Genomic DNA, 18,313 nt, shown 5'->3' with positions numbered 1-18,313 from the left:
AAAATAGATATATTTAGGTATAAAATAGGTAAGACCATGTTTTATAGAGCCCATGCTCATTGCATTGTGCACAAAAGTAGGAGACAGATTCACACCAACTTTGAGGGATCGCGCCTCCTGGTGTTGTACAAGATGGTGTTGTTGGCCAGATAAGCGGTCTTCCATGTAGAATGCGTGTTCTAGGGCTTTACCCCTTTGGCTCTACCAGGTAAGCAAAGCTCTCAGCATAAGGTGATGGACTAAAAACATCACTTATCTCCACTTGAAAGGAAATGAGGCTTTGTGAAACTGTGGTGGGGACACCACCAAAGTGTCACAGCTGATAAGAGGCAAATCCATTATGTAATTATACCAGTGTTCTTCTGTCTGCTCCTCTACGATATTTCACTCCTTCTGAATGAAGAGCAAAAAACAAAAAAACACAAACCAAAACAAACAACCAAAAAAACAAATGGCAATCTTTGAGACAACATAGGTATATAAAGATGGAAGAAGTGTCTAAAGTCTCAGTGAACATAACAGTTCAGTTTCTGGGAACTTAGCTTATGATGCACCTGAGTATGGGAAATGAAAACAGCGCCATCAAGAGCTTCTGCTTGCTATGAAGAAACATGGAAGCAAGAAAAGGAATCGTGGAAAATCTGGAAGCTTCTCCTACCTAGCTGGAAGCTTGGAGTTGTCTTTGCACTTACAACTTCCCAACTGAGTCAGAAGATACCTGAATGTTGCCTTGTGGTTTACTAAGGATAAATCAGAGCCAAGAGTCCCATCGTTTAAAAACTGAAAAGAAACAAGTAATTCGGCTTGCCTGTTAAAAAGGTGAGAAACATTGAAAAGATTAAAAGAGCCTTCTCTCTTCTGTTGAATGTGGGTAGGAAAGACAAAAGTGGCGGGAAAGGGAGACAGGGACAGACAGCCCCAGAGTCGAGTCCGTGGGTCGCTGCTGTGTGTGGATTCTGCGTTTGTGAGAGAAGACACATGACAGTCTTTCTGCAGTGAGAAGGTGAGATGTTCAAATACCTAAATGACAGGTGGATAGTGGCCATGTGTGGTGGAGAGACTGGGACTAAGACGAGAGTGTGTGGCGGGCTGTGGTTGGTGCAGCATGCGTGCTCCTCCTAAAGTGTGTAACTCCTGTCACTGGTTGAAAACAAAATGGAACACGTCCACCGCCCTAACAAACCAAAACGCCTCTGCAGGCCCTGAGCTCCCCGCAACCCACACGTTTGTGTGCCGTCCCTGACTGAAAGAGGTCAGAAGCTGGCCAGAGCTGCACCTCTCCGCGTTCTGAAGGTCACAGTTCTGCCACTCAGTGTTCCTTTCATGGGCCACTTCAGGCTTGCTGTAAGTTCAGTCTTGCTCAGGCAATTCACCCAAGCACATGGTGATAATTCTTCCTGGAAACAAATGTACAGTGAATCATATTAATTATATTCAGGTGTGGCTATTTAGAAGGTTAGGGTTTAGAATCAGTCAGTATAAATGAAAGATGATTTTGTATTGATCAGTACAATCTGGGTGTGAAAATGTGTTCATTTCTGGAGTATTTAAACTTTGTCTCAGCAAGCAAAACCATTAAGCCAATAACAAATAACAGGTAACATTTGTTGTGCTCCCTATGAGTCAGACACCATACGCTTACGTAGGTTATCTCATTCTGTCTTATTAAATGTTGGCAATGACTCTCTAAGGTAGGTGTTGATGTTACCCTAATTTTCCAGGTGAGAATGCTAGGTTACAAGGAGGTTAAGCAACTTTCCCAAAGACACGCTGTAAGTGGCAGAGATGGGATTTGAATCCAGGGGGTGTGATCAAGTCACCACCCTTAATTCTAAGTAACCAACGTGACATCTCTTGCCCCACCCCCCACTGGACTCCACCAATTCTTTTGAGTTTTTGCCCAGGGCAATGGAGGGAGACACTTCAGAGCCTTAGACCTGCAGCCATCCCCACTCTCACTGCCTGGCGGAAAGAGATTCATGAAGGCTGTTCTTTGTAGCCCCCTGAATTCTTTTTCTTTCTTTTTTTTTTTTTAAAGTTTTAACGCTTATTCATTAAAAAAATTTTTTTTAACGTTTATTTATTTTTGAGAGCAAGGGAGGGACAGAGAAAGAGGGAGACACGAGATCCAAAGCAAGCTCCAGGCTCTGGGCTGTCAGCATAGAGTTTGATGCAGGGCTTGAACCCATAAACCATAAGATCATGATCTGAGCCGAAGTTGGATGCTTAATGCACTGAGCCACCCAGGTGCCCCAGTGTTCATTCATTTTTGAGAGACAGAGAGAGACAGAGCATGAATCAGGGAGGGGCAGAGAGAGAGGGAGACACAGAATCTGAAGCAGACTCCAGCTCTGAGTTGTCAGCACAGACCCTGATGTGGAGCTCGAACCCACAGACCACAAAATCATGACCTGAGCTGAAGTCTGACGCTTAACCAACTGAGCCACTCAGGTGCGCTAGTGAATTCTGTTTCTAATTGGAATATCATTATCTTTGTTGAAATTCCTCAGAACAAAGGCGAGAACCTCAGAGTGTAGCTGCATATTTATGGCCAATTGGAGCATGGAAGAGAATGTCCAGCATGGGCTGGCAGTTGAGAGTTCTACCAGCATGAAAGTTTGATGCATCCTAGGTGCAGGAGTTATAACTGATGTCTGGTCCCTAGGGCTAAGACTCCCCAAACTGGTTTCCTTCTGATCTCCCAGGCACTGTGCCAGATATGGAAGGCATGCTCCCTGAAAAGTAAATGTGTTTTGGGGTACAGAAGCTTGGGACACTTGCTGGGGATTAACAAAGAGGGGTTTTTAAATTCAGTGCCATTCAAGTTGTTTTCTGCTTCAATACCACAGAGATTTGGTGTAAGTTCCTTAGAGAAATAGGGAGATAAAGGGATTATTAATGAATCAAATAGCAAAGGAGAGCGGAGCTAATATGCACCCTGAGGACATGGAGGGATCAAAGCCATCTTGCTTGTGACTTAATAAAGGAGTCTGGCCCCAGTAGGAGGACATTTCAATTATCTTCGGCCTCTAACAGACTGTAGCCGTAGTAATTTGTAATCTGCTTTTTCTCTGGCTGGCTGGCGCCCAGGCTCCTTCTTGCCTTAGTCTCACTTTGGCTCCTTCTGGCCCTCTAGATCACCTGAGCCTCTGCCATGTCTTCTGCCTTGCCCTCTGGCTCTGCCCGTCCACCCCCAGGCTCGGCCTCAGAGCACCCCCATCCTTTGCCACGGTGGGCGTGTGTTAGGTTGGCAAGCTCTTCACTCTGCTGCCTTCCAAGGTTTCCTAGAGCTGCAAGAACTCCTGGACCCTTGGACAGGGAACTACCCAGAGAAGCTCAAGTCAAGGCTTCCCTCTACTAACCACAATGGATCACCAGGCTTACTTTGACGTGGCTGTTGCCAAATCAGGAGGCCTGGGAAGTGGCAGTCACTTTCCAGGGTCTTAACTGAGAAGGAAGTAGACATCTTCTTCCAATTGGCTTTCTTCTCCAGGTTTTAGCCTTTATCCCAAACAGGAGAAAACAGGACACACGCTGTGAGCAGTTCATCCTCCTTCTCCATCCCACAGCCCCTTCTGTTAGAAGAGGTGAGCTTCAGTCTTACTTTCCTGACATCGTAGTCCCCTTCAACGTGGAACTGCAAGCCTCCTGTCCTGGGTGGCAGAAAGGGTGGCTTTTCTATACGATGAGGGAGTCTGTGAGTTAGTCCTAACCTTGATATAGTAATGGGCTCTATAGCTAAAAGCTACAGCAAACTCTCATTTTCTCTCCGTATAAAGTCTGATTTTACTGTCCTGATAAATAAGACGAGCACCTTACATCTACCACCCTGAGGTTTAATAATACTTCTTGTAAGAAGTCAGAGAATGCAATAAAACATGATTTGAGGGTGTAACTAAAATGCACATCTTTAACATTTGCAAACCATATTTTAAAAACTATCACTGTCTAACCATTCCCTCGAGGTCTCCTTTCTGTTGAAGATTAGCACATAATTAAACTGGAAGCCTATTTCTGCTCTGGACGTTGATTCATGTTTTATTCAAATTGAACTACTCATTCCTCATCTTTAGGAACAGGTGCCAGGCAGCTATGCCCTAATCTGTGTCCACAATCAATGGAGACCTTGTCCATGGGCCTTTTGGTGAGAAGTCAACCATTTTCAGCATGCACCAAGAGATCTTGAAGGCAGAAAGAACAGTTGAATGATGTGAGCTTTGGAAAAGGGTCCACCATCGGGAAACATAAGTGGTGATGCTTGTGTTGCTGTTCTTGACCTCTGGTGATTTAAAGGAACTTAAGGTGACCCACTTAATAACCTATTTGGACTTTAGTTTCCTCGCTCAGTAAGACGCTCTCGCTAGGCTCCCTTCTCAAACTCTGGATCTTTACTAAAAACACTTGGTCAACATTCTTTATAATGTTATGAAATGCTGCCCTCTTGTGTTTTTCAGGGTCCATCCAGTTTAAATAAAAAAAAAAAAAATCTTAATTTTAAATGAAGCCTGATTAAAAATTCCTGATTTGAAAATTGACCCGTTAGGCTCAGCTCCCATTGTATCAAATATTACAGACGCATGGCTTCAAGAAAAAAAATCCTCTTCTAAATGCCAACCCCATCCCATTAAGTCGGTCATCCTTTCATTTGGAATGCACTGATTCGGACACAAATTCCAGTGCTTAAGAGCACTTAAGGAATTTAAAACGATTGCAGTTTTTCTCAGTGAGACTCGGCATAAACCATATTCTTTAAATAAATGTTTTAACAGAAGTATAACAAGCACAAAGGAAAATGCACAAGCCGTAAGTGTATAGCTCGATCAGTTATCAAAAAATGAACCCAACTGTATAACCAACACCTGAGTGAGGAAAAGGAGCCTTGCTGGGGCCCCAGAAATCTCCCCAGGCCCCTTCCGAATCACTACTCAATTCTTTCTCCTGACTTTTCAGGCTAACCACTCTCCTGACTGCTGATACGGATTCATGAGGTGAAGGTGAGGCAGGCATTCTATACTTTGATCTGAGTTAGGTGTGTTGGGGGTGTCACATCTTATATATCACATGCATAAAAATACACTGAGCTCTATACTTAAGATTTGTGCATTTGGCTGCATGAAGATTATGCCTCAGTAATCTATCCTAGCTTTTCTGATTGTTCTCAACGGTAGAGCTAGCCCCAGATAACCTTCCTTTTCTGTTAACACCTTACATAACCATAGTACAGTGATCAAAACCAGGGGATTAAAATCGGTATTCTGCTATTAACTAACATGCAGATGTTATTCCCATCTCATCAGTTTTCAACTATTGCCCTTTTTCTATTCCAGGATCCCACCCAAATTCCCATTTACTTGTTATTTCTCCTTCATCTCCTCCAGTCTGTTTCAATTCCAACTGGAAGCAGAACTTTCCAGTTGGAATTGGAACAGACACACAAATCCAATCACACCTGGAATTTTGTGATGCTCAACAGCTTCTCTGGAGGTTGGACTCTAGATTTCCACCATTTCAGTAGGGCCTCTCTTCAAGTTTTTCTTTGTCCCAGTACGATAACTATCACCAAGAAAATGTGGTTCCGTCCCCTTGTCTCATTACTCCTCTCAAGGAGTAGCTGTGTCAGGTCAGACTCACTGGACTCACCTCCTGGAATGCTAGTAAGTAACACTGTCTCTATCTTTTGAGCTTAGAAATTCAAGAGACATCTTTACTGTCACTTGAAGGCTGGCTCAGGGGTGGCACTGATATACTGATAGCTGCACCCCTGCTTACCTGTATCAGTTTCGTTGACATGTCACAGGATATGGTGAGCTTAGACATCATTGTTGGAGCTAGAAACCATCCAGTGGTGGTTTCTAAACAGGATGGTGGGAAGGATGTACAGTTGTGTGTGTGTGTGTGTGTGTGTGTGTGAGAGAGAGAGAGAGAGAGAGAGCGAGAGAGAGAAAGAAAGAGAAAGAGAGAGAGAGAGAGAGAGAGAGAGAGAGAGAATGCTGAATATAGAGCAGGGCAAAGGGTAAAATAGGAAAAGCAGCAGCTTAGACAGAAACCCAGCAACATGGTGAACACTATGTGTCAGGCACTTTGTATGCCCTATCTCATTTAACCTTCACATCAACGCCATATAGTTAGGTATTTTGCTATCCATTTGGTAAATGAGTAATCTGAGAGAGACTATATAATTTGCTTAAGTCAGACAGCTAATAAGTGTCAGAACTTGGGATCGAAGATGTGTGTGTACAAATTCCCCACTATATGTTTGCACCTCTAGGCCACCATGAGAATTACAATATGATATGATATGATATGATATGATATGATATGATATATGATATGATATAACTAGGAATAAGAAGCAGAGATTGCTGATGTTCCCAGGAACACTTACTATGTGTCACCCAATGGATGTGTGTTATCTTACTTAGTTCTCATAATGATGCTGTAAATTAAAGACTACCATTTTGACTATTTCACAGACAATGGAACTGGGGCTCAAAGGGTGATGTTATTTCCCCAAGGGTACATATTTTTTAGTAGAGCAAGAATTCAGATTAAGTCAACTGATGGCTGAGTCGTCTTCTCCCACTTCCAGGACGGCATCCAGCCCTGGAGAGGCCCTAATGTAGATGCCAGAGGGTAACATTAGCGGAGCAGTGTCCTCTGTACGTGGAACAGGAAAGGAAAGATGCACTACCAATGCATCTGCTTAAACAAGCAGTTAAAGGCAATACTTAATTGCAAAAGGTTGAGAAGACTCTATCTGAATGAGGAGCTTATTAAAAACGTAGAAAACCACAGAACAAACACTCTTACCTTTTTATAGCGATGGTGCACTGTTGGAGAGTATTGGCAGAAGATAATTTTGTATGGAAAATAAACCCATGAAAATTAAGGGTTAGTTTCAGAAAAAAAAATGCTTGAAGCAGCTTGTGTAAATGAGGTAGGTAGGATTTGATCCCTTATTGGGTTGTGAAACACATTGAGTGGGTTGAAACCAGCATGGAAGAAGAAACAGAGTATACTATAGATGATCTATTGGCACACAGCAAAATGTGTATTATTTCACGAGGATCTTCTTTGTAAGTGTATGTGTTAGAGTGTGTGTGTGTGTAAGGGATCATGATATAAGTTTTCTCATTGCAGTGAAAAATGTTTTAAAAATACTAAGATATTTAATGAAAGTATTGCATAGTTTAGAAAACAAAACAAAGAAAACATGGTTTTGGAGCCGGAGACATCTAGGTTCAAATAGCTGCCCAACTATAATTTTTGTAAGAACCTAAGTCTAGTCTGCATGCTCACTTGCTGCTTTCCATTGTGAGAGTCTTGTGGAAAAGGTTTAGAGAATCTCCTATATTTTCTTTTCATGAAAAGCCCATCCCTCTTACTGCTTACAAAACATCACTGAAATGCATTTCTTGGGGGCTCTGCTCCAAACACGCTTCTGCACATGATGGACTGGACCCCACAGACCTTTGCACGTGCTTCTCACACATCATCCATCATGGCCTCTTTCTCACTTTCTCTACACCTGGGAGAATCTAACCATTATTGAGGGGCCAGGGCTAACACTTGACTCAGAGAGTCCGACGTATTGTTGGTGTAGAAAGGTTTTATTTTCAGAATAATTTCTTTCCAGATGGTTTACACCTGAGACCTAAGTGCCCAAATTTTAGGGAGATTCTTAGGAAGGAGAAGACCAGGAGGTCATCTAGCTATGGAGAAATGGAAAATGATTAAACTCTGAAGGAATTTGAACTCCCTTTTGGCAAGTACCCTCCATTTCTCCAGGCTCTCTGCCCAAACATGGATTCACTCCACCCCTTGCAGGTGTCTACATGACGCAGTGGGAGTCGTTTCATGGCAGGAGTGTGGGCTGCAGAAGACCTGGCTTAATTATCGGGACAGATAGTCTGAGGAAGGGGAGGGGACTCAATTTCTTGATGTTTCCCCAACTCTCCCCTTTGCAACTAGATTCCTCCTCCTTGGAATTCAGTTTCTAGACCAAAGAACATTACTAAGTGTTTTCAAAGTCAGAAAAGACCCATACACAAATAAAAAAAATAAAAATAACCGCTGTAAAAATTACAAGACCAAGGCATAATAACGATAGAGAACATTAACAATAGAGAACAACAGAAAGAAGAAATTATTTTAATGTGTACTTTTGAGAGAGAGAGAGAGAGAGAGAGAGAGAGAGAATGTAGAGGGAGACCTAAAGCAGGCTCCGCACTGATAGCACAGGGCCCGACACGAGGCTGGAATTCACAAACCAAGAGATCATGACCTGAGCCGAAGTCAGACGTTCAATTGACTGAGCCACCCAGATTCCCCAAAAGAAGAAAATTTATATTGTCTAGTATCTCATGACCCAAGAAAAACCCCGGTTTGCACCTTGGTATATATTCTTCCAGACCTTTATGCCTATGAGACACGGTTGTCTGCTTTGTGATTATCCTTGTCATTTAAACTTCACATAGAGCCATGATCATTCCTTAGGACAATTTCTACAAGTAATTGCTGCATTGTCTAAGTCAAACGGTACACAGAGTTTGAAGGTCCTCTCTTTCAGAACCAGTTTTCATACACATTCCTGTCCTGCCCCTGCCCTGTATCATTCCTATGCAACCTGGACACATGTTAACACTCATAGCAGTGTTGCTGTTCTGCTGTAGTCCATAATATCCCCATTTGCTCGGAAATTATTTGATAAAAGACAGTGTCTGGTATGAAAAAATGCTCAACATTAATCATCATCAGGGAAATACAAATCAAAACCACAATGAGATACTACCTCACACCTGTCAGAATGGCTAACATTAATAATTCAGGCAACAACAGATGCTGGTGAGGATGCGGAGAAAGACGATCTCTTTTGCATTGTTGTTGGGAATGCAAGCTGGTGCAGCCACTCTGGAAAACCTCGTATGGAGGTTCCTCAAAAAACTAAAAATAGAACTACGCTACGACCCAGCAATTGCACTACTAGGTATTTATCCAAGGGATAGAGGTGGGTTGTTTCTGAGGGGCACATGCACCCCAATGTTTATAGCAGAGCTATCAACAATAACCAAAGTATGGAAAGAGCCCAAATGTTCATCAATGGATGAATGGATAAAGAAGATGTGGTATATATTCATGTATACACAATGGAGTATTACTCGGCAATCAAAAAGAATGAAATCTTGCCACTTGCAGCAACGTGGATGGAACTAGAGGATATTATGCTAAGCAAAATTAGAGGAAGACAAATATCATATGACTTCAGTCATATATGGAATTTAAGATATAAAACAGATGAACATAAGGGAAGAGAAGCAAAAATAATGTAAAAACAGGGAGGGGGATAAAACATAAGAGACACTTACATATTGAGAACAAATAGAGGGTTGCTGGAGGGGTTGTGGGTGGGTGGATGGGCTAAATGGCCAAGGGGCATTAAGGAAGACACTTGTTGGGATGAGCACTGGATGTTATACATAGGGGCTGAATCACTGGACTCTACTCCTGAAATCATTATTGCACTATATGTTAACTAACTTGGGTGTAAATTATAAATAAATAAATAAATAAATAAATAAATAAATAAATAAATAAAAAGACAGTCTGGTTATTCCTGTGAAGGGTATCAGAATATGCCACCCTCAAATATGCCACTTTGGTATGAGGATTAATTTGAACTAAAAGCTATCGAGAAGTAGACACAAGAAAAACTCTCTGCCTTCCCCCGATTTGTCTAAACCCAGGACATAAACTGATAAAGCCCCCCCCCCCAACCTCTCTCTTCTAGGAAGGACAGAAGTCAATCACCAGAGACAACTCTAGATCCCTATCAGTCTAGAGACGGCACCGAAGGAACCTATATAACAACCCTTGTGAAAGCTAGCCCTTATCCACCATTGGTTTTCGCATATATTTGCCTTCCCATAATTTGCTGGCCTTAGAAGCTCAAAGCTTTTCCTTTGGCTTGACACCTCTAAACACATATTTGTTCTTTTGTTAAGATGCTATGCAAGCCCACGTTCAAATTACCCCTTTGAGTTCCTCATCCCTGGGTACTCCCACATGTATAAACAATGCACAGGTTAATAGACTTCTGTTTGTGTTTCTCTTCTTAATCTTTTATTAACCTGTTAGAGCCCCAGCTGAAGAACAGAAGACAGGTAGAGAAAAAAAACCAGGCAGCACAGAGGAGTTAGTTTTTTATGGCATGCAACGGGGACCAACGGTGAAAAAGAGACAGGGGAGTTTGTCTTCTAAGAGGTATCCCTAAAAGGCAGCATTGCAGCAAAAAACAAACAAAAAGTTACAAGATAGGAGAGGTGATTGATTTGCACAGTAATACTTATCAAATTTCACATGACAAACCCAAGTCATTATACTTGGAGGTACACTTTCATTTCCTTGGTGGAGACTTCTGTATCAGTCAGGGTGCAAAGAGGCAGAAGCCTGAGGAAGTAAACACGCCTGTAAGAGCTAGTTAAACAGCCTTTGTGACACTATCGTCCGGATAGAGAGGGCCATTTTGCACACCTGTCAGCAATGTGTGAGACTACTAGTGACCCTACAGCTTTGCCAACAGAATACATCATCATACCTATTAACTGTTAACTGCTCTGTGGTGTTTGAAGTTCTTTTTTTTTTAAGTTTATTTATTTATTTTGAGAGATAGGGTGTGATCGGGGGAGAGGGGCATAGAGTGAGACAGAGAGAGAGAGAGAGAGAGAGACAGAGACAAAGAGAGACAGAGAGAGAATCCCAAGCCAGCTCCATGCTCAGCATGGAAACCGACGCTCAGGGCTCAATCCCATGACGGGGAGATCATGACCTGAGCCAAAATCAAGAGTTGGTCACTTAACCAGTTGAGCCACCTAGGCACCCCTGAAGTTCTTTAAATAGTGTAAGGAATATTTTATATCTTTTTAGGGGGCTATTTTCTTTAAAAAATTTTTTAACGTTTATTCAGTTTTGAGAGACAGAGAGTGACAGAGCACAAGCAGGGGCAGGGCAGAGAGAGGGAGACACAAAATCCAAGGCAGGCTCCAGGCTCTGAGCTGTCAGCACAGAGCCCGACACTGGGCTCAAACTCACAAACTGTGAGATCATGACCTGAACCAAAGTCTGATGCTTAGCTGACTGAGTCACCCAGGCGCCCCTAGGGGGCTATTTTCTGCGTCACATGTTTTGCCCCTGGGTTTTAGTCTTTTCTCATTTGATGTCTAAGAGTTCTTCACCTATTAGGGATACTAGTTCTGTATCTATAGTACATACTACAAATACTGTCTTCCATTTTGGAATTTGTCTTTTGACTTTGTTCATAGAGCTTTGTACCATGCAAAGCTTCCTTTAATTTGCTTTTATTTTTATCTAGTTGAATTGATGAATCTTCTATTGTATCTGAATTTTTAAACATATTTAGTAAGCATTTCCTTACAGGATTCAAAAAAAAAAATTCTACATGTTCTGTTAGTACTCGCATGGCTTCTTTTTTGTAATTAGGCTTCTTATCCATTTGGTCTTTTCTGTTTTTTGTTTTTTCCCCTGTGTATAGTATGAGTTAGGGATGCAATTTTACCTCTTTCTAAGTAGATTTCCAGTTGTCCCAAGCCAAGTTTGGTCTCAGTGCCTAGAGATGCCAACTTTATCACACATTACATTTCCATATGTATTTTTCTAGTCTATTCCATGATCTATGTGTCTATTCATGAACTAGTGCAACACTCTTGTACTTATAACAGCTTTCTGACATATTTGATAGAGATTTCTTCTTCCCTCACTCGTTAATGGTTCTTGTTCAGTGTTTCCCTGGCTATTCTTGCATGTTTATTTTTTCACGTGACTTTTAATATTAACTTATCTCATTTTAAGATAAAAGCTTCTTGGTATTTTTATGGAGGCTATATGATTAACTTATGGAAAACTGACATCTTTATAATGTTGAGTCATTTTATTCAAGAACAAGGGAAGTCTGTCCATTTGTTTAAGTTCATAGGTCTTTTAGAAGTATTTTGACATTTTTCCCATGTAGATTTGGCAAATTTCATGTAAGCTTATTTCTAAGTATTTAATCTTTTTTATTGCTACTGTAAATGGAATTTCACTCTTCTATGATTTCATGTATATGAAGGATATTGATTTTTATATGTTAATTTTACATTTTGCTACCTTTCAGATTTTATTGTTTGTATGTGTTTTAGTATTGGTTCTCTAGATTTGAGTTTTTAATTTTTCAAGTATTAGGATTTTCTTTTCTTTTTTTAAAAACATTTATTTATTTATTTATTTATTTATTTATTTATTTACAGAAAGAGCACACAAGCTGGGAAGGGATGGAGAGAAAAGGAGACACAGAATCTGAAGCAGGCACCAGGCTCTGAGCTGTCAGCACAGAGCACAACGTGGGGCTGGAACCCACAAACCATGAGATCATGACTTGAGCCGAAGTGGGACACTTAACCAACTGAGCCATCCAGGTGCCCCTAGAATTTTCTTTCCTAAAAGCTCCCTTTTCTTTCCAAATCTACTTAGCCATTTTTATAATTCCTTTTTCTTATCATATTCTCAATTCCATGTCTTATTTTCTTGAACATATTGTGTGCTTATTAATTTCACCATCTAAAGTTTTTGCAGATCTGGTTCTATTGTCTGTTTTATTTCTGCTGTCTGTTGCTCATGATCTCTTATTTCCTTATGTATTATGAGATTTTTTTTTTTTGAATGCGTATTCATATTCTTTGGAACCTTATCAGTGGAATTATTTGAGGCCCGTGTTTAAAGTGAGTTCCTCCAGAGAGGATCAAATTTGTTTCTGCTGGATGTTTAGGGATAACATCAACATGTGACCAATTCAAAATAACTCTTAGCCTTGGGCTTTTTAATTCCATGGAGAGTGTGAATTCAGGCCATAAACCTTGATGACTATCTTTGGGCTATAGTTTCTCAGAGAATCTCTTTCTTCATCCATTCACTCATTTCCAAGATTAAAAAAAAAAATCTTTACTGTCGGCTTCTCAGAGTGGGTGTATTTCTGGATCTCCCTTTCATTGGTGGTGCAGCCATTAAGATTTCCAGCTGTATGTGGGAGTCACCTAGAAGAATTCTCCCTTGAGAGGCCCTGGCCTTGAGCTTGAGAGACTGTAAAAATAGATCAGTCTCCAGGAGTTGGCAGATGCGCTAGGACAAAAGCATGCTTAAGTGCTTGCTCACCTCTGGATTCCTGCCTTTTATTAATTTTTGGCTTCTAAGGATTTTTTTTTTTTTTTTTACTTTCTTACTAGCTTAACAATGTATTTTAATAGATCTTATTTAGATATGTTTATATAGCTTTTGAGGTTTTTTCAATGGAAACGTTGTTAAGAGTACCCAGGCTGCTGTACTTCCACAAGACTTGGAGGCTGCAGGTGATTTTAAAAATATCAAACACATTTTAGGGGCGCCTGGGTGGCGTAGTCAGTTAAGCGTCCGACTTCAGCCAGGTCACGATCTCGCCGTCCGTGAGTTCGAGCCCCGCGTCAGGCTCTGGGCTGATTGCTCGGAGCCTGGAGCCTGTTTCCGATTCTGTGTCTCCCTCTCTCTCTGACCCTCCCCCGTTCATGCTCTGTCTCTCTCTGTCCCAAAAATAAATAAAAAACGTTGAAAAAAAATTTAAAATAAAAAATATCAAATACATTTTAAATTAATTAAAATTATGATAAAGATATCTATTTAAAACATGGAAAGATGGTAGTAGTATGATCAGTGAGAAGAAAGAGTTACAAAAGTGTAAAAAGCATGAGCTCATCGTAAAATATTCTCAGAGATCCTTACATACAGAGGAAATAGTTTTTATTTTATTTATTTATTTATTTATTTATTTATTTATTTATATGTTTATTTTTGAGATAGAGACAGAGAGTGAGTGGGGGAGGGGCAGAGAGAGAGGGAGACAGAATCCGAAGCAGGCTCCAGGGTCTGAGCTGTCAGCACAGAGTCAGATGTGGGGCTTGAACCTATAAACCACAAGATCATGACGAGAGCCAAAGTCGAATGCTTAACTGACAGAGCCACCCCGCCGCCCCTAATTTATTTACTTTTTAATTTACATCCAAGTTAGTTAGCATATAGTGCAACCATGATTTCAGGAGTAGATTCCTTAATGCCCCTTACTCATTTAGCCCATCCCCCCTCCCACCACCCCTCCAGCAACCCTCTGTTTGTTCTCTATATTTAAGAGTCTCTTATGTTTTGTCCCCCTCCCTGTTTTTATATTATTTTTGCTTCTCTTCCCTTATGTTCATCTGTTTTGTATCTTAAAGTCTTCATATGAGTGAGGTCATATATTTGTCTTTCTCTGACTAATTTCGCTTAGCATAATACCCTCTAGTTCCATCCACATAGTTGCAAATGGCAAGATATCATTTTTTTTAACGTTTATTTATTTTTGAGACAGAGGGAGACAGAGTATGAACAGGGGAGGGTCAGAGAGAGGGAGACACAGAATCTAAAACAGGCTCCAGGCTCTGAGCTGTCAGCACAGAGCCTGACGCGGGCTCGAACCCACAGACCGCAAGATCATGACCTGAGCTGAAGTCGGCCCCTTAACCGACTGAGCCACCCAGGCGCCCCAAGATTTCATTATTTTTGATTGCCGAGTAATACTCCATTGTATATATACACCACACCTTCCTTATCCATTCATCCATTGATGGACTTTTGGGCTCTTTCCATACTTTGACTATTGTTGATAGTGCTTCTATAAACATTGGGGTGCATGTGATCCTTCGGAACAGCATACCTGTATCCCTTGGATAAATACTTAGGAGTGCAATTGCTGGGTTGTAAGGTAATTCTATTTTTAATTTTTGGAGAAATCTCCATACTGTTTTCCAGAGTGGCTGCACCAGCTTGCATTCCCACCAACAATGAAAAAGAGATCCTCTTTGCCCGCATCCTCGCCAACATCTGTTGTTGCCTGAGTTGTTAATGTTAGCCATTCTGACAGGTGTAAGGTGGTATCTCATTGTGGTTTTGACTTGTATTTCCCTGATGATGAGTGATGTTGAGCATTTTTTCATGTGTCAGTTGGCCATCTGGATGTCTTCTTTGGAGAAGTGTCTCTTCATGTCTTTTGCCCATTTCTTCACTGGATTGTTTTTTGGGTGTTGGGTTTGATAAGTTCTTTATAGATTTTGGACTCTGACCTTTTATCTGATATGTCATTTGCAAATATTTTCTCCCATTCTGTCGATTGCCTTTTAGTTTTGCTGATTGTTTCCTTCACTGTGCAGAAGCATTTTATTTTGATGAGGTCCCAATATTTCATTTTTGCTCTTGTTTCCCTTGCCTGTGGAGATGTGTTGAGTAAGAAGTTGCTGCGGCTGAGGTCAAAGAGGTTTTTGCCTGCTTCCTCCTTGAGGATTTTGATGGCTTCCAGTCTTACATTAAGGTCTTTCATGCATTTTGAGTTTATTTTTGTGTATGGTGTAAGAAAGTGGCCCAGGTTCACTTTTCTGCATGTAGCTGTCCAGTTTTCCCAGCCCTACTTGCTGAAGAGACTGTCTTCATTCCATTGGATAATCTTTCCTACTTTGTCAAAGATTAGTTAGCCATACATATGTTTGTGAGTCAATTTCTGGGTTCTCTACTCTGTTCTATTGATCTGAGTGTCTGTGTCAGTACCATACTGTCTTGATGATTACAGCTTTGTAATACAGCTTGAAGTCTGGGATTGTGATGCCTCTAGCTTTGGTTTTCTTTTTCAAGATTGCTTTGGATATTGGGGGTCTTTTCTGGTTCCATACAAATTTTAGAATTGTTTGTTCTAGCTATGCAGAGTTAATAGTTTTAAGCAGTGGCTATTAACAGTAGCTGTTTTGGGGCACCTGGGTGGCTCAGTCAGTTAAGTATCTGACTGTTGATTTTGGCTCAGGTCATGATCTCAAGGTTTGTTGAGTTCGAGCTCCACACTGGGCTCTGTGCTGGCAGTGCAAAGCCTCTTTGGGATTCTCTCTCTCCCTCTCTGTCTTTGCCCCTTCCCTACTGGTTCTATCTCCCTCAACATTAAAAAAAATCCTGTAATAAAAAAAAAAAGCAGTAGCTGTTTCAAGGAGGTTGAATTTTAGGATATCCTTTTATTTTTTTTCTTCTTGTATAGTTTTTCATAATGAACAGGAATTATTTCACTAAAAAGATATTAAAAAACTATTTTAAAAATTATATAAATCAGGGCCCCTGGGTGGCTCAGTCAGTTAGGCATCCGACTTTGGCTCAGGTAATGATCTTAAGGTTCGTGAGTTTGAGCCCCATCTTGGGCTCTGTGCTGACAGCTCAGACCCTGGAGCCTGCTTCAGATTCTGTGTCTCCCTCTCTTTCTCCTCTTCCTTTACTCCCACTGTGTCTCTTTGTCTCTCAAAAGTAAATAAACATTAAAAAAATGTTTTAATAAAAAATTTTTAAAAATATATAAATTTGAACCAAAGTATTTCAGTATGAAGCAGGAATGGTGTTAGTTGTTGTTTTTTTTTTTTTTTTCATAGCGATTTTGGAGTATCTTACAACTTATTAGCTTCGACTTAAAGTCTCTCTCTTTCTCTCTCTCTGGATGTAGATGTAGATGTAGATATACACACGTGTTTCTGTTTGTTTTCCCCCTCTCTGGGAAAAATCCCTTGAGTGTAGGTTTCTATCTTCTGGAGAGCTATTTAGTATCTAGGAATGAAAAACTTTCCCCCAAATGAGGATGTCAGTACAAAGGGAGGAGATGAGGGTGATTTGCCTTCACTAAAGTCTTAGCAAAAGTATGAGGGTAGTTTGAGGAGTTGAAATGACTTAAATGATTTCTTCCCTGAAAGCAGAAAATGGAGGAGATAATCCCACAAATCCTTCCAGCGGATGATTCTTTTTTTCTGTATGAGTGTTCCCCGGCTGGAATGATTTCTCATCACCCCCCCCCCCACCCCACACTACCTCATTTAACTAACTCCAGATGAAGACTCTTACAGCTTTCAACTCTTTAAGAGTCTATGCTTTTAATGGGTCTTTCTAGAATTGATTAGAAAGTCTATAGACAGAAACTTATTATGGAAATCAGTAGATCATGAACTCCAAGGACACTGTAACAGACTTTTTTCTGGGCAAATACACAAGAAAATGCCACTCCAACGAGATCAACTGTGCATAAAAGCAGCTGCTGTAATACAATGAAAAAGTTTGGGAAAAACAAAAAGAATACACTTGAGACTCCAGGAAAATTCCACTTGCATGCATCATACAATTAGATTAAAAAAAAAAAAAAAAAGGAAGACAGTGTAAGGCCATCCAAGTCAATTCTTGTGTTTCAGTTTAGCCCCAAAGACTTGGTGATGACCGACAGTCATTTGAATTGTGAAGTTCAAACATAAAAACTATATTCACAAGTTTTAAAGGGAACTGCTTTTTGAGACATGCTTCACGTTTACCAGAATTTCACACCTTCACCAACAGAATTTTTGCTTCTTCTAGATGTGGCTGGGTTTCAGTATCAAATAAAATTCCTGAAGCTCTTACAACATTATAAATGAATACAAATGGTATCCCAGGAGCAAACCAACCATGCTGCATCTAGTTATTTCAAAGTTTCGATGGATATGTTCATTCTGATCGTTGATTTGAAACCTCTTAGATGAGAATGCATTTTTGTCCTATGTAGTTAAGAACATATTTTGAAATCTTGATCAGTGCTATCATCACAGGCAGTCAAAAATTACTCCATTATCACAAGTGCTGACAGATCAGACTTGGCAAGTTCCCTTCGCAAGAGGTTCAGAATGAACTGAAGGTTTGTGAGCATTTCTTCCCCAGTTTAAGGTTGGGTCTCTGTGCCAGACACCTCCTCTAGGCAAGGAATATATGTAACCCTTTATGGTCTTGGAGCCTCCTTTGGGTCTCTAAACAGAAGCGTTTTTGTGGTGTTTGAGAATTTGAATGAATTATGCAGTGAGTTGAACCCCATCCTAAAGTGGTAGTTCTTCCTGGAAATCTGCCATGGCCTACAAGAAACATTTTTCTGGGGCATCTGGGTGGCTCAGTTAGTTAAGTGTCTGACTTCGGTTCAGGTCATTATCTCATGATCTAATGGTTCGTGAGTTCGAACCCCACATTGGGCTTTGTGCTGACAGCTCAGAGCCTGGAGCCTGCTTTAGATTCTGTGTGTGTGTGTGTGTGTGTGTGTGTGTGTGTGTGTGTGTGTGTGTATCTGCCCCTCCCTGGCTTGTGCTCTGTCTCTCTCTCAAAAATAAATAGATGATACTATGTGCTCTTTCTATAACAATAGCTTTGTGGTGAGGATCATACATAATTG

At 40.8% G+C, this 18,313-nt stretch overlaps 1 protein-coding gene across 1 annotated transcript in view; it reads left to right on the top strand.

Annotated features, from left to right (window-relative positions):
* DEPTOR (DEP domain containing MTOR interacting protein) overlaps positions 1-13,093 on the top strand; it is a 169,638-nt gene extending 156,545 nt beyond the window's left edge. The window contains exon 9 of the mRNA XM_049632971.1: positions 12,303-13,093. Within this exon, the coding sequence (XP_049488928.1) occupies positions 12,303-12,374 (72 nt within the window). The 3' untranslated portion in view covers positions 12,375-13,093. The remainder of the gene's footprint in view (positions 1-12,302) is intronic.
* The last annotated feature ends 5,220 nt before the right edge of the window (positions 13,094-18,313 follow it).

This window comes from Panthera uncia, chromosome F2 (assembly GCF_023721935.1).
Source record: "Panthera uncia isolate 11264 chromosome F2, Puncia_PCG_1.0, whole genome shotgun sequence".
Lineage (NCBI taxonomy): Eukaryota > Metazoa > Chordata > Mammalia > Carnivora > Felidae > Panthera > Panthera uncia.
This window is presented reverse-complemented; position numbering and strand designations above follow the sequence as displayed.